At 39.9% G+C, this 20,605-nt stretch overlaps 1 protein-coding gene and 1 long non-coding RNA gene across 2 annotated transcripts in view; one reads left to right on the top strand and one right to left on the bottom strand.

Annotated features, from left to right (window-relative positions):
- Positions 1–18,357, top strand: part of LOC147162655 (uncharacterized) — a 28,248-nt gene extending 9,891 nt beyond the window's left edge. The window contains exon 7 of the mRNA XM_086094293.1: positions 1–18,357. Within this exon, the coding sequence (XP_085950419.1) occupies positions 1–17,751 (17,751 nt within the window). The 3' untranslated portion in view covers positions 17,752–18,357.
- LOC147162654 (uncharacterized) overlaps positions 1–20,553 on the bottom strand; it is a 42,379-nt gene extending 21,826 nt beyond the window's left edge. The window contains exons 1-2 of the long non-coding RNA XR_015097026.1: positions 20,473–20,553; positions 19,589–19,671 (exon numbers count right to left, since the gene is read on the bottom strand). This is a non-coding gene — a long non-coding RNA (uncharacterized LOC147162654). The remainder of the gene's footprint in view (positions 1–19,588; positions 19,672–20,472) is intronic.
- Between the last annotated feature and the right edge of the window lie 52 nt (positions 20,554–20,605).

Genomic DNA, 20,605 nt, shown 5'->3' with positions numbered 1-20,605 from the left:
GAGGATGAAACCTTCACTCCAGAGATGCGAGAACATGGGAAATCCAAGAGACGAGGTGATGCACGCATTTCTTGGCCCAAGTTTCCCTCCTTAGGTAGAGGAAAGAAGTCCCGTTTTGCAAGGTCTCACAGTTCCTCAGAAGCTGAAGAGCAGAGGAAGCTGGAGCTGAGTCCTACCACGAGCGACACAGAGTCCCCAATAAAGACTCAAGACTCCCTCAAAGGCAAGAAACGGCATAAGATGAAGCTTCCGTCTCTGACAAAGAGAGGCCGCATTAGTTCATCTGAGGATCAGGACACTGATGCACCGACAACATGCACACAAGAAGCTGCAGAATTGCTCTCACCTGAAGACCTTCAAAGCCCCATGGAAAGAAGACCTGAAGTGCACAGGATAGAAAAGATGACTCTGGTAGAAAGTTCTGACTCAAGAGTGACAAAACCTCTAGCTATTCAACACAAGGTGGAACTCATTGCTATAGACAGCGCTTTAAAAACAACTGATCTAACGGTGGCTCTGACGGGTCTAGAAAGCCCCACCGGACCACTCTCTCCTGACGGCAAGAAAAAGAAGAAAGAAAGGTCCGAATTAAAAATAAAAATGATAGGGAAGGAAAAATCAAACAAGAAAGAGGCGAAAGCAAAATCACCCAAAAGGCTAAAAACACTGGGTGCAAGCTTAGAAACAGCAGATCAAGGCACTGTCAAGGGCGATCAACTTGAGCATACCACTCAAATTGAACAAACATCACCACTGAAAGGCAAAGGCAAAAATAAAAAATATATCCTTCTCCCCAAGCGTGAAGACATTGAAATTCCTGGTATGGAGGACATGTCAGGAAGGACAAAGGTCAAAGGACCCCACGATGAACTACCAGAAACTGTGCAACTCTTGATTGATGTGGACAGCGTGAAAGAGGCTGTTTCAAAATTGCCTGGATATAAATTACCCAAGGTTGATATGTGTGGAGTACCTATTCCTGAAGAAATCACTGTGATAGATGCCAATGCTCAAAGAATATCAGTAAAAACACCCACTAAAATCGCTGATAGCAAAGCGAAACAGGAGGCACCGATCAGTAAGGCTGAGGACACTTCCACTCCAGAATTATCCAAGACTTCATTCAAGCTACCAACGATCAAACAGGGTGACTTACCTTCAGAAGAAGTTCTAACTGTGACCCGGATGGACCAAATAACTACAGAGACAACACAAGAGTGTGAACCTGCACTGAACTCAAACAAATCTGACAAGAAATCAAAGACGGCAAAGATAGTTTTGCCAAGTATCGGGTTTTCAAAGGCAGACTTTAGAATACCTGACGTTGGAATGTATTTGCCAAAGCCAAATATTTCCAAGCCAGAGGATGAAGAGGTAAAAGGAGAAAGAACTATATTCCTACAAGAAGAAATAAGTGAAGGAGGCATCAAATTAGATGCCAAAAAGCATGAAGTTGAAACAGCTGCTGTGAAAACTACTGGTGAACTTGAATACATTGATTCAACTGAATCCCCTGTTGAGAGAGAACTTGATGGAAAAGGAACCCCATTCCAAATACTGAAATTTGAAGAATCATTGCCAAAGTTAAGAGCTCCAGAAATTGATTTAAGCTTATCAAAGACTGACGGAAAAGTCAAATCACCTAATGCTCAATTAGGCGCATACAAGAATATTCCGGAAGAGAAGCCGACAGGTGACATTGCAGCGTCACCCATAGATCAGGAAGCAAAAGAACGTAAGTTTAAAATGCCACAGTTTGAATTCACGATACCAGAAATCACTGGACCACAACTCAATGTAAACTTTTTCAAAAAAGAGGTGGCTGTGAAAAAGCCAGAGCCTGAATCTGAGGCACAACTCCCAGAAGCCTTAGATGTGGATTTAAGTCCTGGAAAAGCACAGACGTCACCACGGAAAGATAAAACACCTGAACTTCTTCTGCCTGGAGTTAAACTTGATGGACATGAAGGCAAATTTCAAATGCCAAAATTGAAAGTAAAAGGACCTGATATTGATTTTGGTTTACACAAGGAAGGTGGAGATGCTATTGTGCCAGAGGCCAAGGTTGGTACCAATATCGATATTCCCGGAAAGGATCTTGAGCATAGAGAGAAATTCAAAAACATAAAGGCAAGTGTTGACATCAAATGTCCAGATGTTCCCAAAGTCGATCTTGGAATAGTGAATATTGGGATTGCAGAGGCAAAAATTGAAGATCGTGAGATAGATACTGAACCTTTGTATGCTGAAATTGAACATAAGGGAGGCAAGTTCAAAATGCCAAAACTTGGAATCTCCGTGCCAAAAGTAAAAGGACCAGAAATTGATTTAAGTATAGCAAAGAAAAATGTGAATCTACGAGAAGCCAAAGCTGTAGTCAAAATTCCAAGTGAGGAAAAAAAAGAGCTTTCTGTTGAAGATGATATTAAAACACCTAAGATTAACATTACAGCAAAGGATACAACATCACCAACAAAATTTTGGAGGCCAGCATTCAAACTACCAAAATTCGGGGTTGTTTCTCCAGGTCTCTCTGTAGAAGAACCCGATGGAGACAAACATGTGAAAATAGATGGATTTGATGACAAAATTCCTGAGGAGGTTTTAGCAGTTAGCATTGAGCCACCGCACATTGACACGGATGGTCCTTCAATAGAGATGACAATGACTCAAGCTGAATATGAGGAGAAAAGAAGCAAGTTTAAGCTACCCACTTTTGGTTTCTCTGTGCCGGAGGTCAAGGGGCCAAGTATTGATTTTAGCATTTCAAAAACAGCTTCAGAAGCGATACCACCAAAAGTCAAAGGTGAAATTCACCTTCCTGAAGTTGAACTGAAAGAAACCTCGGACACAGTGGGAATTAAATCCCCTGAAATTGACATTGAAACAAATGATCCCGAAGGAATGCCATCAAAATTTAAACTACCATCATTGAAATTTCCCAAATTCTCCTTAACAAAGCAAAGTAGCAAAGCGAGTGAAGTTGAAATTGTTCACCCAGATGTTGACATTTCTATTTCACAAGGAAATTTGGAGGTCAATAAACCTAAAGTTGAGTTTGAACCAGCAGAAGTTGATGTCAAAATGTACGAGCAGGACAGCACCTTTAAAATGCCGAAGTTTGGCATCTCCGTGCCAAAGGTAACAGGCCCTGACATTGATACAAGCTTATCAAAGAAAGAGGGAGAGCTCAGATTCCCAGAAGCGGAACTACCATCAGCTAAAGTGGAAATAGAAGGTCCAAAGATTGAAGTTCAAACAACCAATTTTGAAGGATCACCATCAAAATTCAAACTACCAACTGTAAAATTTCCCAAATTCTCATTAACCAAGCAAAGTAGCAAAGAGTCTGAAGTTGAGATTAGTCACCCAGATGTTAACATTTCTATTCCAGAAGGACAGTTGCAAGTGACTCAACCTCAAGTTGAGTTTCAAACACCTGAAGTTGACGTCAAAATAGACGACAGGGCGAGCAAGTTTAAAATGCCTAGGTTTGGCATTGCCATGCCTAAATTAAAAGGCCCTAACATTGATATAAGTTTGTCAAAGAAAGATGGAGAGATCAAAATCCCAGAAGCTGAAGTTCAACTAACAGATGTTGACATGAAACTACCATCAGCTAAAGTGGAAATAGAAGGTCCAAAGATTGAAGCTCAAACAAGTGGCGTTGAGGGATCTCCTTCAAAATTCAAACTACCAGCAGTGAAATTTCCCCAATTCTCATTAACAAAGCAAAGCAGCAAAGAGTCTGATGTTGAGATTGATCTCCCAGATGTTGACGTTTCTTTTCCGGAAGGAGAACTGGAACTCACATCACCTAAAGTGGAATTCCAACCACCAGAAGTTGACGTAGATATCGAAGAGCATGACGGCAAGTTTAAAATGGCGAAGTTAGGCATATCATTGCCAAAAATGAAAGGACCAGACATTGATATAAGCCTATCAAAGAAAGATGCAGATATTAGAACCCCAGAAACTCAAATTGAACTTACAGATGTCGAAATGAAACTACCATCAGCTAAAGCAAAAATAGAAGGTGCCAAGATTGAAGCTCAAACAGTCGGTATTGAGGGGTCACCTTCTAAATTCAAACTACCGGCACTGAAATTACCCAAATTCGGAATAGCTTTACCACAGGTCAATGTGGAAATGGAGAAACATGTCAAGGTGGATGAAGTAGATGTAAAATCCCCAGAATTAAACGTTGAAAGTAAACTTCCAGAGTCTGCTACAGAACTTGATGTCAAAGTGAAAAAGTCTCTTTTCTCATTTCCCAAATTCTCATTAACCAAGCAAAGTAGCAAAGAGTCTGAATATGATATTGGTGTACCAGATATTGATGTTTCTATTCCAGAAGGAAATCTGGAGGTTGCTCTTCCTCAAGTGGAATTTCAACCACCACAAGTTGATGTGAATTTAGACGAACAGGAGAACAAGTTTAAAATGCCCAAATTTGGCATCTCCATGCCCAAAGTAAAAGGACCTGAAATTGATATAAGCTTGTCAGAGCAGGATGGAGAGCTCAGATTCCCAGATGCTGAAGTTCAACTCACAGATGTTAAAATGAAACTACCATTAGCTAAAGTAGAAATAGAATGTCCTAAGGTTGATGCGCAAACAAGCAATTTTGAGGGATCACCATCAAAATTTAAACTACCAACATTCTCGTTTCCCAAATTCTCGTTAACTAAGCAAAGTAGTAAAGAATCCGAAGTTGAGACTGGCCTCTCAGATGTTGATGTTTCTATTCCAAAGGGAAATTTGGAGGTCACTCTACCTCAAATGGATTTTAAATCACCAGAAGTTGATGTCAGTACAGATGGGCAGGAGAGCAAGTTTAAAATGCCAAAGTTTGGAATCTCCATGCCAAAAGTAAAAGGACCCGACATTGATTTAAGTTTATCAACGAAGGATGGAGAGATCAGATTCCCAGAAACTCAAGTTGAACTCCCGGATGCGGAAATTAAACTACCATCAGCAAAAGTGGATATTGAAGCTTCTAAAGTTGAAGATCAACAAGGCAGTGTTGAAGGATCGCCATCAAAATTCAAACTGCCAACATTCAAATTGCCCAAATTAGGGGTGGCCTTACCACAAGTCAGTGTTGACATGACTGATACGGACACAGACATCAAGGTACATGGAGGAGATATAAAATCACCAGAATTAAAGGTTGATACTAAAATTCCTGATGCTGGCACAGATGTTGATGTCAAAGTGAAAAAGTCGAGATTCTCATTTCCCAAATTCTCATTAACCAAGCAAAGTAGCAAAGACTCTGACGGTGATACTGATCTCCCAGATGTTGATGTTTCTATTCCAGAAGGGAAAATACAAATCACAACACCAAAAGTAGAGTTTCAACCACCAGAAGTTGATGTAAATATAGACGGTCAGGAGGGCAAGTTTAAAATGCCAAAGTTTGGCATCTCGATGCCAAAAATGAAAGGACCCGACATTGACATAAGCTTATCAAAAAAAGATGGAGAGATCAAACTCCCAGAAGCTGAAGTTGAACTCTCGGACATTAAACTACCATCAGCTAAAGTGGAAATTGAAGCTTCTAAAATTGAAGCTCAACCAGGTAGTGTTGAAGGATCGCCATCAAAATTCAAACTGCCAACATTCAAATTGCCCAAATTAGGGGTGGCCTTACCACAAGTCAGTGTTGACGTGACTGATACGGACACAGACATCAAGGTACATGGAGGAGATATAAAATCACCAGAATTAAAGATTGACCCTAAAATTCCTGATCCTGCCACAGAAGTTGATGTCAAAGTGAAAAAGTCGAGATTCTCATTTCCCAAATTCTCATTAACCAAGCAAAGTAGCAAAGACTCTGACGGTGATACTGATCTCCCAGATGTTGATGTTTCTATTCCAGAGGGGAAAATAGAAATCACATCACCTCAAGTGGAGTTTCAACCACCAGAAGTTGATGTAAATATAGACGGTCAGGAGAGCAAGTTTAAAATGCCAAAGTTTGGCATCTCTATGCCAAAAATGAAAGGACCAGACATTGATATAAGCTTATCAAAGAAAGATGGAGAGATCAAACTCCCAGAAGCTGAAGTTGAACTCTCTGACATTAAACTACCATCAGCTAAAGTGGAAATTGAAGCTCCTAAAATTGAAGCTCAACCAGGTAGTGTTGAAGGGTCGCCATCAAAATTCAAACTGCCAACATTCAAATTGCCCAAATTAGGGGTGGCCTTACCACAAGTCAGTGTTGATATGACTGATACGGACACAGACATCAAGGTACATGGAGGAGATATAAAATCACCAGAATTAAAGATTGATACTAAAATTCCTGATGCTGGCACAGACGTTGATGTCAAAGTGAAAAAGTCCAGATTCTCATTTCCCAAATTCTCATTAACCAAGCAAAGTAGCAAAGACTCTGACGGTGATACTGATCTCCCAGATGTTGATGTTTCTATTCCAGAAGGGAAAATACAAATCACAACACCAAAAGTAGAGTTTCAACCACCAGAAGTTGATGTAAATATAGACGGTCAGGAGAGCAAGTTTAAAATGCCAAAGTTTGGCATCTCTATGCCAAAAATGAAAGGACCCGACATTGACATAAGCTTATCAAAGAAAGATGGAGAGATCAAACTCCCAGGAGCTGAAGTTGAACTCCCGGATATTGATGTTAAACTGCCATCGGTTCAAGTGGATACTGAAGCTCCTAAAATTGAAGCTCAACCAGGTAGTGTTGAAGGATCGCCATCAAAATTCAAACTGCCAACATTCAAATTGCCCAAATTAGGGGTGGCCTTACCACAAGTCAGTGTTGACGTGACTGATACGGACACAGACATCAAGGTACATGGAGGAGATATAAAATCAACAGAATTAAAGATTGACGCTAAAATTCCTGATCCTGCCACAGACGTTGATGTCAAAGTGAAAAAGTCCAGATTTTCATTTCCTAAATTCTCATTAACCAAGCAAAGTAGCAAAGACTCTGACGTTGATACTGATTTCCCAGATGTTGATGTTTCTATTCCAGAGGGGAAAATAGAAATCACTTCACCTCAAGTGGAGTTTCAACCACCAGAAGTTGATGTAAAAATAGACGGTCAGGAGAGCAAGTTTAAAATGCCAAAGTTTGGCATCTCTATGCCAAAAATGAAAGGACCCGACATTGACATAAGCTTATCAAAGAAAGATGGAGAGATCAAACTCCCAGAAGCTGAAGTTGAACTCTCTGACATTAAACTACCATCAGCTAAAGTGGAAATTGAAGCTCCTAAAATTGAAGCTCAACCAGGTAGTGTTGAAGGGTCGCCATTAAAATTCAAACTGCCAACATTCAAATTGCCCAAATTAGGGGTGGCCTTACCACAAGTCAGTGTTGACGTGACTGATACGGACACAGACATCAAGGTACATGGAGGAGATATAAAATCACCAGAATTAAAGGTTGATACTAAAATTCCTGATGCTGGCACAGACGTTGATGTCAAAGTGAAAAAGTCTAGATTCTCATTTCCCAAATTCTCACTAACCAAGCAAAGTAGCAAAGACTCTGACGGTGATACTGATCTCCCAGATGTTGATGTTTCTATTCCAGAGGGGAAAATAGAAATCACTTCACCTCAAGTGGAGTTTCAACCACCAGAAGTTGATGTAAATATAGACGGTCAGGAGAGCAAGTTTAAAATGCCAAAGTTTGGTATCTCTATGCCAAAAATGAAAGGACCCGACATTGACATAAGCTTATCAAAGAAAGATGGTGAGATCAAACTCCCAGGAGCTGAAGTTGAACTCCCGGATATTGATGTTAAACTGCCATCGGTTCAACTGGATACTGAAGCTCCTAAAATTGAAGCTCAACCAGGTAGTGTTGAAGGATCGCCATCAAAATTCAAACTACCAACATTCAAATTGCCCAAATTAGGGGTGGCCTTACCACAAGTCAGTGTTGACGTGACTGATACGGACACAGACATCAAGGTACTTGGAGGAGATATAAAATCACCAGAATTAAAGATTGACGCTAAAATTCCTGATGCTGGCACAGACGTTGATGTCAAAGTGAAAAAGTCTAGATTCTCATTTCCCAAATTCTCACTAACCAAGCAAAGTAGCAAAGACTCTGACGTTGATACTGATCTCCCAGATGTTGATGTTTCTATTCCAGAGGGGAAAATAGAAATCACTTCACCTCAAGTGGAGTTTCAACCACCAGAAGTTGATGTAAATATAGACGGTCAGGAGAGCAAGTTTAAAATGCCAAAGTTTGGCATCTCTATGCCAAAAATTAAAGGACCCGACATTGACATAAGCTTATCAAAAAAAGATGGAGAGATCAAACTCCCAGAAGCTGAAGTTGAACTCTCTGACATTAAACTACCATCAGCTAAAGTGGAAATTGAAGCTCCTAAAATTGAAGCTCAACCAGGTAGTGTTGAAGGGTCGCCATTAAAATTCAAACTGCCAACATTCAAATTGCCCAAATTAGGGGTGGCCTTACCACAAGTCAGTGTTGACGTGACTGATACGGACACAGACATCAAGGTACATGGAGGAGATATAAAATCACCAGAATTAAAGGTTGATACTAAAATTCCTGATGCTGGCACAGACGTTGATGTCAAAGTGAAAAAGTCCAGATTTTCATTTCCTAAATTCTCATTAACCAAGCAAAGTAGCAAAGACTCTGACGTTGATACTGATTTCCCAGATGTTGATGTTTCTATTCCAGAGGGGAAAATAGAAATCACTTCACCTCAAGTGGAGTTTCAACCACCAGAAGTTGATGTAAATATAGACGGTCAGGAGAGCAAGTTTAAAATGCCAAAGTTTGGCATCTCTATGCCAAAAATGAAAGGACCAGACATTGATATAAGCTTATCAAAGAAAGATGGAGAGATCAAACTCCCAGAAGCTGAAGTTGAACTCTCTGACATTAAACTACCATCAGCTAAAGTGGAAATTGAAGCTCCTAAAATTGAAGCTCAACCAGGTAGTGTTGAAGGGTCGCCATTAAAATTCAAACTGCCAACATTCAAATTGCCCAAATTAGGGGTGGCCTTACCACAAGTCAGTGTTGACGTGACTGATACGGACACAGACATCAAGGTACATGGAGGAGATATAAAATCACCAGAATTAAAGGTTGATACTAAAATTCCTGATGCTGGCACAGACGTTGATGTCAAAGTGAAAAAGTCTAGATTCTCATTTCCCAAATTCTCACTAACCAAGCAAAGTAGCAAAGACTCTGACGTTGATACTGATTTCCCAGATGTTGATGTTTCTATTCCAGAGGGGAAAATAGAAATCACTTCACCTCAAGTGGAGTTTCAACCACCAGAAGTTGATGTAAATATAGACGGTCAGGAGAGCAAGTTTAAAATGCCAAAGTTTGGTATCTCTATGCCAAAAATGAAAGGACCCGACATTGACATAAGCTTATCAAAGAAAGATGGTGAGATCAAACTCCCAGGAGCTGAAGTTGAACTCCCGGATATTGATGTTAAACTGCCATCGGTTCAAGTGGATACTGAAGCTCCTAAAATTGAAGCTCAACCAGGTAGTGTTGAAGGATCGCCATCAAAATTCAAAATGCCAACATTCAAATTGCCCAAATTAGGGGTGGCCTTACCACAAGTCAGTGTTGACGTGACTGATACGGACACAGACATCAAGGTACATGGAGGAGATATAAAATCACCAGAATTAAAGATTGACGCTAAAATTCCTGATGCTGGCACAGACGTTGATGTCAAAGTGAAAAAGTCTAGATTCTCATTTCCCAAATTCTCACTAACCAAGCAAAGTAGCAAAGACTGTGACGTTGATACTGATCTCCCAGATGTTGATGTTTCTATTCCAGAGGGGAAAATAGAAATCACTTCACCTCAAGTGGAGTTTCAACCACCAGAAGTTGATGTAAATATAGACGGTCAGGAGAGCAAGTTTAAAATGCCAAAGTTTGGCATCTCTATGCCAAAAATGAAAGGACCCGACATTGACATAAGCTTATCAAAAAAAGATGGAGAGATCAAACTCCCAGAAGCTGAAGTTGAACTCTCTGACATTAAACTACCATCAGCTAAAGTGGAAATTGAAGCTCCTAAAATTGAAGCTCAACCAGGTAGTGTTGAAGGATCGCCATCAAAATTCAAACTGCCAACATTCAAATTACCCAAATTAGGGGTGGCCTTACCACAAGTCAGTGTTGACGTGACTGATACGGACACAGACATCAAGGTACATGGAGGAGATATAAAATCACCAGAATTAAAGATTGACGCTAAAATTCCTGATCCTGCCACAGAAGTTGATGTCAACGTGAAAAAGTCCAGATTCTCATTTCCCAAATTCTCACTAACCAAGCAAAGTAGCAAAGACTCTGACGGTGATACTGATCTCCCAGATGTTGATGTTTCTATTCCAGAGGGGAAAATAGAAATCACTTCACCTCAAGTGGAGTTTCAACCACCAGAAGTTGATGTAAATATAGATGGTCAGGAGAGCAAGTTTAAAATGCCAAAGTTTGGCATTTCTATGCCAAAAATGAAAGGACCCGACATTGACATAAGCTTATCAAAGAAAGATGGAGAGATCAAACTCCCAGGAGCTGAAGTTGAACTCCCGGATATTGATGTTAAACTGCCATCGGTTCAAGTGGATACTGAAGCTCCTAAAATTGAAGCTCAACCAAGTAGTGTTGAGGGATCACCATCAAAATTCAAACTACCAACAATAAAATTTCCCAAATTATCATTTACAAAGCAAAGTAGCAAAGAGTCTCAAGTTGAGATTGATCTCCCAAATGTTGATGTTTCTATTCCAGAAGGGAAAATACAAATCACAACACCAAAAGTAGAGTTTCAACCACCAGAAGTTGATGTAAATATAGACGGTCAGGAGAGCAAGTTTAAAATGCCAAAGTTCTCTATGCCAAAAATGAAAGGACCCGACATTGACATAAGCTTATCAAAGAAAGATGGAGAGATCAAACTCCCAGGAGCTGAAGTTGAACTCCCGGATATTGATGTTAAACTGCCATCGGTTCAAGTGGATACTGAAGCTCCTAAAATTGAAGCTCAACCAGGTAGTGTTGAAGGATCGCCATCAAAATTCAAAATGCCAACATTCAAATTACCCAAATTAGGGGTGGCCTTACCACAGGTCAGTGTTGACGTGACTAATACGGACACAGACATCAAGGTACATGGAGGAGATATAAAATCACCAGAATTAAAGATTGACGCTAAAATTCCTGATGCTGGCACAGACGTTGATGTCAAAGTGAAAAAGTCTAGATTCTCATTTCCCAAATTCTCACTAACCAAGCAAAGTAGCAAAGACTCTGACGTTGATACTGATCTCCCAGATGTTGATGTTTCTATTCCAGAGGGGAAAATAGAAATCACTTCACCTCAAGTGGAGTTTCAACCACCAGAAGTTGATGTAAATATAGACGGTCAGGAGAGCAAGTTTAAAATGCCAAAGTTTGGCATCTCTATGCCAAAAATGAAAGGACCCGACATTGACATAAGCTTATCAAAGAAAGATGGAGAGATCAAACTACCAGGAGCTGAAGTTGAACTCCCGGATATTGATGTTAAACTGCCATCGATTCAAGTGGATACTGAAGCTCCTAAAATTGAAGCTCAACCAGGTAGTGTTGAGGGATCACCATCAAAATTCAAACTACCAACAATAAAATTTCCCAAATTATCATTTACAAAGCAAAGTAGCAAAGAGTCTCAAGTTGAGATTGATCTCCCAAATGTTGATGTTTCTATTCCAGAAGGGAAAATACAAATCACAACACCAAAAGTAGAGTTTCAACCACCAGAAGTTGATGTAAATATAGACGGTCAGGAGAGCAAGTTTAAAATGCCAAAGTTCTCTATGCCAAAAATGAAAGGACCCGACATTGACATAAGCTTATCAAAGAAAGATGGAGAGATCAAACTCCCAGGAGCTGAAGTTGAACTCCCGGATATTGATGTTAAACTGCCATCGGTTCAAGTGGATACTGAAGCTCCTAAAATTGAAGCTCAACCAGGTAGTGTTGAAGGATCGCCATCAAAATTCAAAATGCCAACATTCAAATTACCCAAATTAGGGGTGGCCTTACCACAGGTCAGTGTTGACGTGACTGATACGGACACAGACATCAAGGTACATGGAGGAGATATAAAATCACCAGAATTAAAGATTGACGCTAAAATTCCTGATGCTGGCACAGACGTTGATGTCAAAGTGAAAAAGTCTAGATTCTCATTTCCCAAATTCTCACTAACCAAGCAAAGTAGCAAAGACTCTGACGTTGATACTGATCTCCCAGATGTTGATGTTTCTATTCCAGAGGGGAAAATAGAAATCACTTCACCTCAAGTGGAGTTTCAACCACCAGAAGTTGATGTAAATATAGACGGTCAGGAGAGCAAGTTTAAAATGCCAAAGTTTGGCATCTCTATGCCAAAAATGAAAGGACCCGACATTGACATAAGCTTATCAAAGAAAGATGGAGAGATCAAACTACCAGGAGCTGAAGTTGAACTCCCGGATATTGATGTTAAACTGCCATCGATTCAAGTGGATACTGAAGCTCCTAAAATTGAAGCTCAACCAGGTAGTGTTGAGGGATCACCATCAAAATTCAAACTACCAACAATAAAATTTCCCAAATTATCATTTACAAAGCAAAGTAGCAAAGAGTCTCAAGTTGAGATTGATCTCCCAAATGTTGATGTTTCTATTCCAGAAGGGAAAATACAAATCACAACACCAAAAGTAGAGTTTCAACCACCAGAAGTTGATGTAAATATAGACGGTCAGGAGAGCAAGTTTAAAATGCCAAAGTTCTCTATGCCAAAAATGAAAGGACCCGACATTGACATAAGCTTATCAAAGAAAGATGGAGAGATCAAACTCCCAGGAGCTGAAGTTGAACTCCCGGATATTGATGTTAAACTGCCATCGGTTCAAGTGGATACTGAAGCTCCTAAAATTGAAGCTCAACCAGGTAGTGTTGAAGGATCGCCATCAAAATTCAAAATGCCAACATTCAAATTACCCAAATTAGGGGTGGCCTTACCACAGGTCAGTGTTGACGTGACTGATACGGACACAGACATCAAGGTACATGGAGGAGATATAAAATCACCAGAATTAAAGATTGACGCTAAAATTCCTGATGCTGGCACAGACGTTGATGTCAAAGTGAAAAAGTCTAGATTCTCATTTCCCAAATTCTCACTAACCAAGCAAAGTAGCAAAGACTCTGACGTTGATACTGATCTCCCAGATGTTGATGTTTCTATTCCAGAGGGGAAAATAGAAATCACTTCACCTCAAGTGGAGTTTCAACCACCAGAAGTTGATGTAAATATAGACGGTCAGGAGAGCAAGTTTAAAATGCCAAAGTTTGGCATCTCTATGCCAAAAATGAAAGGACCCGACATTGACATAAGCTTATCAAAGAAAGATGGAGAGATCAAACTACCAGGAGCTGAAGTTGAACTCCCGGATATTGATGTTAAACTGCCATCGATTCAAGTGGATACTGAAGCTCCTAAAATTGAAGCTCAACCAGGTAGTGTTGAGGGATCACCATCAAAATTCAAACTACCAACAATAAAATTTCCCAAATTATCATTTACAAAGCAAAGTAGCAAAGAGTCTCAAGTTGAGATTGATCTCCCAAATGTTGATGTTTCTATTCCAGAAGGGAAAATACAAATCACAACACCAAAAGTAGAGTTTCAACCACCAGAAGTTGATGTAAATATAGACGGTCAGGAGAGCAAGTTTAAAATGCCAAAGTTCTCTATGCCAAAAATGAAAGGACCCGACATTGACATAAGCTTATCAAAGAAAGATGGAGAGATCAAACTCCCAGGAGCTGAAGTTGAACTCCCGGATATTGATGTTAAACTGCCATCGGTTCAAGTGGATACTGAAGCTCCTAAAATTGAAGCTCAACCAGGTAGTGTTGAAGGATCGCCATCAAAATTCAAAATGCCAACATTCAAATTACCCAAATTAGGGGTGGCCTTACCACAGGTCAGTGTTGACGTGACTGATACGGACACAGACATCAAGGTACATGGAGGAGATATAAAATCACCAGAATTAAAGATTGACGCTAAAATTCCTGATGCTGGCACAGACGTTGATGTCAAAGTGAAAAAGTCTAGATTCTCATTTCCCAAATTCTCACTAACCAAGCAAAGTAGCAAAGACTCTGACGTTGATACTGATCTCCCAGATGTTGATGTTTCTATTCCAGAGGGGAAAATAGAAATCACTTCACCTCAAGTGGAGTTTCAACCACCAGAAGTTGATGTAAATATAGACGGTCAGGAGAGCAAGTTTAAAATGCCAAAGTTTGGCATCTCTATGCCAAAAATGAAAGGACCCGACATTGACATAAGCTTATCAAAGAAAGATGGAGAGATCAAACTACCAGGAGCTGAAGTTGAACTCCCGGATATTGATGTTAAACTGCCATCGATTCAAGTGGATACTGAAGCTCCTAAAATTGAAGCTCAACCAGGTAGTGTTGAGGGATCACCATCAAAATTCAAACTACCAACAATAAAATTTCCCAAATTATCATTGACAAAGCAAAGTAGCAAAGAGTCTCAAGTTGAGATTGATCTCCCAAATGTTGATGTTTCTATTCCAGAAAGGAAACTGGAAATTGCTTCAAGTAAAGGGGAGTTTCAAACACCAGACGTTGATGTAAATATAGATAGTGAGGAAAGTAAATTTAAAATGCCAAAGTTTGGCATCTCCATGCCACAAGTGAAAGGGTCTGATGTTGATATAAGTTTATCAAAGAAAGATAACGAGATCACACTCTCAGAAGCTGAAGTTAAACTCACAAATATTGAAATGCCATCAGCTAAAATAGAAATAGAGGGTGCTAAGATTGAAGCTCAAGCAAGTGGTGTTGAACCAGGTAGTGTTGAAGGATCGCCATCAAAATTCAAACTACCAACATTCAAATTACCCAAATTAGGGGTGGCCTTACCACAGGTCAGTGTTGACGTGTCTGATACGGACACAGACATCAAGGTACATGGAGGAGATATAAAATCACCAGAATTAAAGGTTGATACTAAAATTCCTGATCCTACCACAGACGTTGATGTCAAAGTGAAAAAGTCAAGATTCTCATTTCCCAAATTTTCACTATCCAAGCAAAGTAGCAAAGAATCTGAAGTTGATATTGGTCTCACTGATGTTGAAGTTTCTGCTCCAGAAGGAAAATTAGAAATGACTTCACCTAAAATAGAGTTTCAACGACCAGAAGTTGATGTAGATATAGACGAGCAAGAGAGCAAGTCCAAAATGCCAAAGTTTGGCATTTCTATGCCAAAAATGAAAGGACCTGACATTGATATAAGCTTATCAAAGAAAGATGAGGATACCACACTCCCACAAACTAAAGTTGAACATGCTGAAATGAAAATACCATCAGCAAAACTGGAAATCGAACCTCCTAAAATTGAAGCTGAAACAAAGAGTGTTGAAGGATCACCTTCAAAATTCAAGCTACCGACTTTCTCATTTCCCAAATTCTCAATAACGAAGGACCACAAAGAATCTGTAGGTGATATTGTTCTCCCAGGTGTTGATGTTTCTGTTCCAGCAGGAAAAATGGAAATCACTTCACCTCAAGTGGACTTTCAACCACCAGAGGTTGATGTAAATATAGATGGTCAGGAGAGCAAGTTTAAAATGCCAACGTTTGGCATATCCATGCCACAAGTGAAAGGTCATGACATTGATATAAGCTTGTCAAAGCAAGACGGAGATATCACACTCACTAAAGCTGAAGGTGAACTCACAGATGCTCAAGGCAAACTACCGTCAGCTAAAGTGGAAATAGAAGGTCCTAAGATTGAAGTTCAACCAGGTAGTGCTGAGAGATCTCCTTCAAAATTTAAACTACCAACAGTGAAATTTCCCAAATTTTCACTATCCAAACAAAGCAGCAAAGAATCAGAAGTTGAGATTCCCCACCCAGATGCTGAAGTTTCTATTCTAGAGGGAAATGTGGAAATTGCTCTTCCTCAAGTGGAGTTTCAGCCACCAGAAGTTAATGTAAATATAGATGAGCAGGAGAGTAACTTTAAAATGCAGAAGTTTGGCATTTCCATCCCAAAAGTAAAAGACACTGTTATCGCTGATATAAGCTTATCAAAGAAAGACAGAGGTATCACACTCCCAGATGCTGACCATCAAATCCCAGATTCTGAAATTAAACTACAAGCTGCTAAAGTGGAAATAGACGCTGCTAAGATTGAAGTTAAAAAAAGTAGTGCTGAAGGTTCTCCATCAAAATTTAAATTACCATCTTTCAAATTACCTACATTTGGAGGTTCTCCATCAAAAGTTCGTGTTGAAGTGCCTGCCGTGGATGAAGACACTGATAGTCATGACAAAGAGCTGGAGATTCCTGAAGATGAAGCAAAGCTGGTGGTTTCAGCACCCAGTATTGACATTAAAGGCCTGTCTCAAGAAGAGACAACTAAAGGAGATGAACTTGAAGGATCAGGAATCAAAATGAAACCATTACCAGATGTTGATGCTGAGATCAAGGCGCCGGATGTTGAAGTTGAACAATTGGAAAGTACTATTTCAGTCAGGGAAGCACCAAAAGTTGAAGTCGACATCAAATTGAGCAAAGGAACAGAGAATGCCGACATGAGCCCCGTCTCTCCAAGCAAATTCAAACTGCCATCCTTCAAAATGCCAAAAATGGCATTCTCACGACAAGAACCAGCAGTAGAAAGTGTGTCACCTGGCACAGAATATAAAGATAATCAACCAGAGATGAAAACTGAAGTGAATGGAGATGGTAAATCACCACAAGCAACTCCCACATCATTTGGAGTTGTCCTCAAAAATATTGACACTGAATTTGATGTGGCAAAAACAGAAACAGGGGACGGACATCCAGACACCTTAAAGGAAGAAATAGAAAGCAGGGACAAACAAACCAAGCAACAAGCTAGTAAAAGTCCTGAGCGGACGGGATGGTTTAAGTTTCCAACATTTGGGCTCTCCTCACCTTCAGAACCTGCCAAAATGCCCCCCCAAAATGATGAGAAGGATCAAAAGAGCCAATTAGGTGAACGCGACGAGAACATGAGCTCTACCTGTTCTGTGCAGTCATCAGACATCTTTGCTGACATCAGCTCAACAGTGACAAGCGAGTATGTCAGTTTGCCCTCATCTTCTCCGATCAAGATAATGGTAAAATATTCCAATCAGAACTTGCCTCCAGATCTCGAAGAGATGAACGTCGTAACTTCTACTGCCAGGTCCGAGCTGATCACAATCGAGCCAAACTTACCCGAGAAGGTCACTATCCTGTCGTCTGAGGTGTCTTCCTCTGAGGAAACTCTCAGATTGGCGTCGGAGAAAATACACGTTTTTACATCCAATGTACAATCAGGCCCTGAATCACATCATGCCAAACTTATTTCCACGGTCCAGTCGACAGGCGAGGCCAGCCAGATGTCGTCATCATGGACAGTGGAGAGTGCTCAGAGCAGCAGGAAGACGGTGTCGCAGAAACAAATCGTGCGCGAAACATCGCACGAAAGCACAGAAACCTTTGTGATTACCAAACAGATCACTAAAACATTCGTCCCCGCAGAGTTCTTCGCCAATGACGAGACGGCTTCGTCCATCCAGCGTCTCAGAGAATCCGTTCATTCGGAGAAAATGAGATTTTTTGACGGTGCTGAGAAGTGAGGTGCTACCTAAATCAACACAAAAATTACAATCATTATTAGTGTTTAGTCAAGGGCAGGTATTAAATAAACCTCTGACTGCATGTTGCTGAATGAAAAAGATGGACAAACATTGTTGGCAGAGGAAAAATGCGATGAAATTGTTAATAAGCTATGTATCTAGGTGTCTTATGACAGGGCTTCCGTAAAATGTGCTTGTATGTGGTACAAACAATGTTTACTCGCAGCATCTGTGCTCTAAGATCACAAGGGTGTTAACAATCAGGCTATAGCAGAATGAATGTTTACGATAGTCGTCATAAAAACGGTATGTGTGTGTGTGTATCTGCTGACGTATTCTTGTTGATGTACTAACGAAAACACTAGCAAAGAAATGTAAGTTACAAAAAACTGTACCACTGTAACTATATTTTTTATTAATATTTTTGCTTAAACCTCATTTGCAACAATACATGCCTATACATGTATCAGCAGCGCATTCTCAGCCAGTGTGAATAATAATAATAAAGCTGTCTGTGTAAATAGCTTTTAATGACCTCTGGACTATTCCATATGCCTCAACTCCAAATGTCTGCAATATACAAATAAATACATATTATTAGTCAAAGCATGTCTGAAGAGCTCATGTCTTACCACACATTGCTACCAAACAGCTGACAAGTGTATGACCTTGGTGGGGGGTATGGTTAAATTAGCTAATGGCTTTGTGCAGGGTAATCAGAGGTGCATTAAAGCAAAACTAAAGAACTTTCGGTTTACGTTGATTATGGCGGCGCCATATGAACAAAAGCAATAATGTTATGCCTGAAGGAAGACCACATTTCCCATGAGGACAAGTGCATTGTGTCGTTTTTTAGCGTGATCACGCTAGCGAGTGAAAGCCGGGCCAATGTTTATCCCCGACTGTCCTTTTATCCGGGTAGCTTCCCTTTTGCTTTTTAATCTCCTCAGACAAAACTTTTCTGTTGTCTTGCAGCTTCTGCCAGGAAAGCAGGAATAGTGCGTCGACATTCAAATTGACTTCCGTCATTGTAACGAATAAGGAAAAGGGGGGGAAGTGACGTATGCCATAAAGCACATTTATAGTTTTATTGTGTGCCAGTGTTTCTACCATCCTCCTCAAAGTTTTTTGTTTAGTATCAGTAAAAATGATACAGACCCCTCAGGCTATGGCAAAGGTACCATTCAACGAGTTTTAAGTCGATGTCTCATCAGAAGAGTTATGATTTATTTTTTTTTACTAAAGTTGAAAAGTTCCTTAGTGCTACTTTAACTAATTCACTCCTAGCCATTTTCACTAAAACAACCCCCTTCACTCCCGGCTGTTTTACTGGATTTTGACTGCTTTTGCAAGGCCCACAGAATATTGTGTTCTATTGCTATAAAAACATGAAACCTACCAAAAAGAAAGATTAAAGTATTTTCTTTCATCAAGAAAAAAAAGTATATTTCTATCTGTTTCCGTTTTGCAGCAATTAGCATTAGAATCTAGCTAAATTTCATCATTATTCTCAAATCTATTTAGAATTCTGAGTACCGGGGTAATTGAGGTTTTTTTTCAACATGGTCCCAGTTCATTTCCTATGCTCTGCTGCCACCTGCTGGCCGTTAGTGTAATAGCTACCATTTATTCAACAGTTCTTTGCAGTTGAGAGGCAGCATCCAAAGCCTTCTGTATGCTCTAGCATTAAAAAAAACAAAAACAGAAAACGTATAAATATGTCTTTGGGACCCTTAGAACATTTAAAATAGAACTTATTTTTACATTTTTGGGAGCAAATGAGTTAAGTGGTATTTGATTCACTGATTAGCATGAGCTTTTGAAATGCAGCACTTACTTGATTGGCTGGTTGTCAATCTAACGAAAACTGGGCTCGCCATTGGTCCAGTAGTATGTGGGGCTGGATGAGGGCTGGTACACCTGCATGAGAAAATGAGCACTGTTGAAGTAAAAGTTAAAAGTCCAGAATCTGAGCCATGTACAGAAGTAAAAGGGAGTTATTATAGTCAATTATAAACAGTACTGTAGCTGTTTTGACAACAAAAAACTGCACACACTCAATACTTTTTTTTCCTTATTAACTTACCTAATTATATTCATTCATTAATTTTTTGGTATTTCGTTGCTTGTCTTTACTGCATGACTGATTTTTATTCCATGTACAGCACTTTGTATGCAGCGATGGTTGTTTTAAAGTGCTCTATAAAGTGGAGTTAAGTATATACTCAAACTAAGTACAGATAAGTTAAACATCTACTAAATACAGTTGTTAGGTATTTGTACTTCGTTACTTCTGACCACTATGCCTTTGTGCCTCTTATCCCCGATTAATTAATCAAGTCCCGGTATTCTTGTTGCTACAAATACAGTAGCCTTCAGGGCTGTTTTGGCAATTGATACTGCATTTCCACCCTAGAGGGAGACACAGCTCACCTGAAAGGTTTGACTTACACTCACGGGAACTATTAGGATGAAACCGGTGACAATAAAAAGGGAGTTTTGAAGGATTTTTTCTTCTTTAACTGTATTTTCGCGACGCTTTCTAGCTAACCGAAATTTTAATCAAGCTAGCTACCGCCGGTGTAAATTACGGTCGTACAGTCAGTTCAGTTCGAACGAGGACAACTTACACTAGTTACTAACCTTATTTAAAAAATATCACAACACATCTTTATGTGTGAACCAGTTCAAGCATTGTGGGATTTTTTTTAGCACATTTACCTGATAATTGATTCAGCGAACAGCTGAATTAAAGACGTCGAAAGCCTCGTGTCTCGCGCCTGAACATATGCTGCTTTCAAGTACGCCTAGTAAATGGCCATTTCGCTTGCGAAATCGGGTACCAATATGCGGA

This window comes from Leptonotus elevatus, chromosome 14, assembly GCF_054856555.1.
Source record: "Leptonotus elevatus isolate MCC_2025b chromosome 14, RoL_Lele_1.0, whole genome shotgun sequence".
NCBI lineage: Eukaryota > Metazoa > Chordata > Actinopteri > Syngnathiformes > Syngnathidae > Leptonotus > Leptonotus elevatus.
Note: the sequence above shows the minus strand (reverse complement) of the source record. Positions and strands in the feature narration are given on the sequence as shown.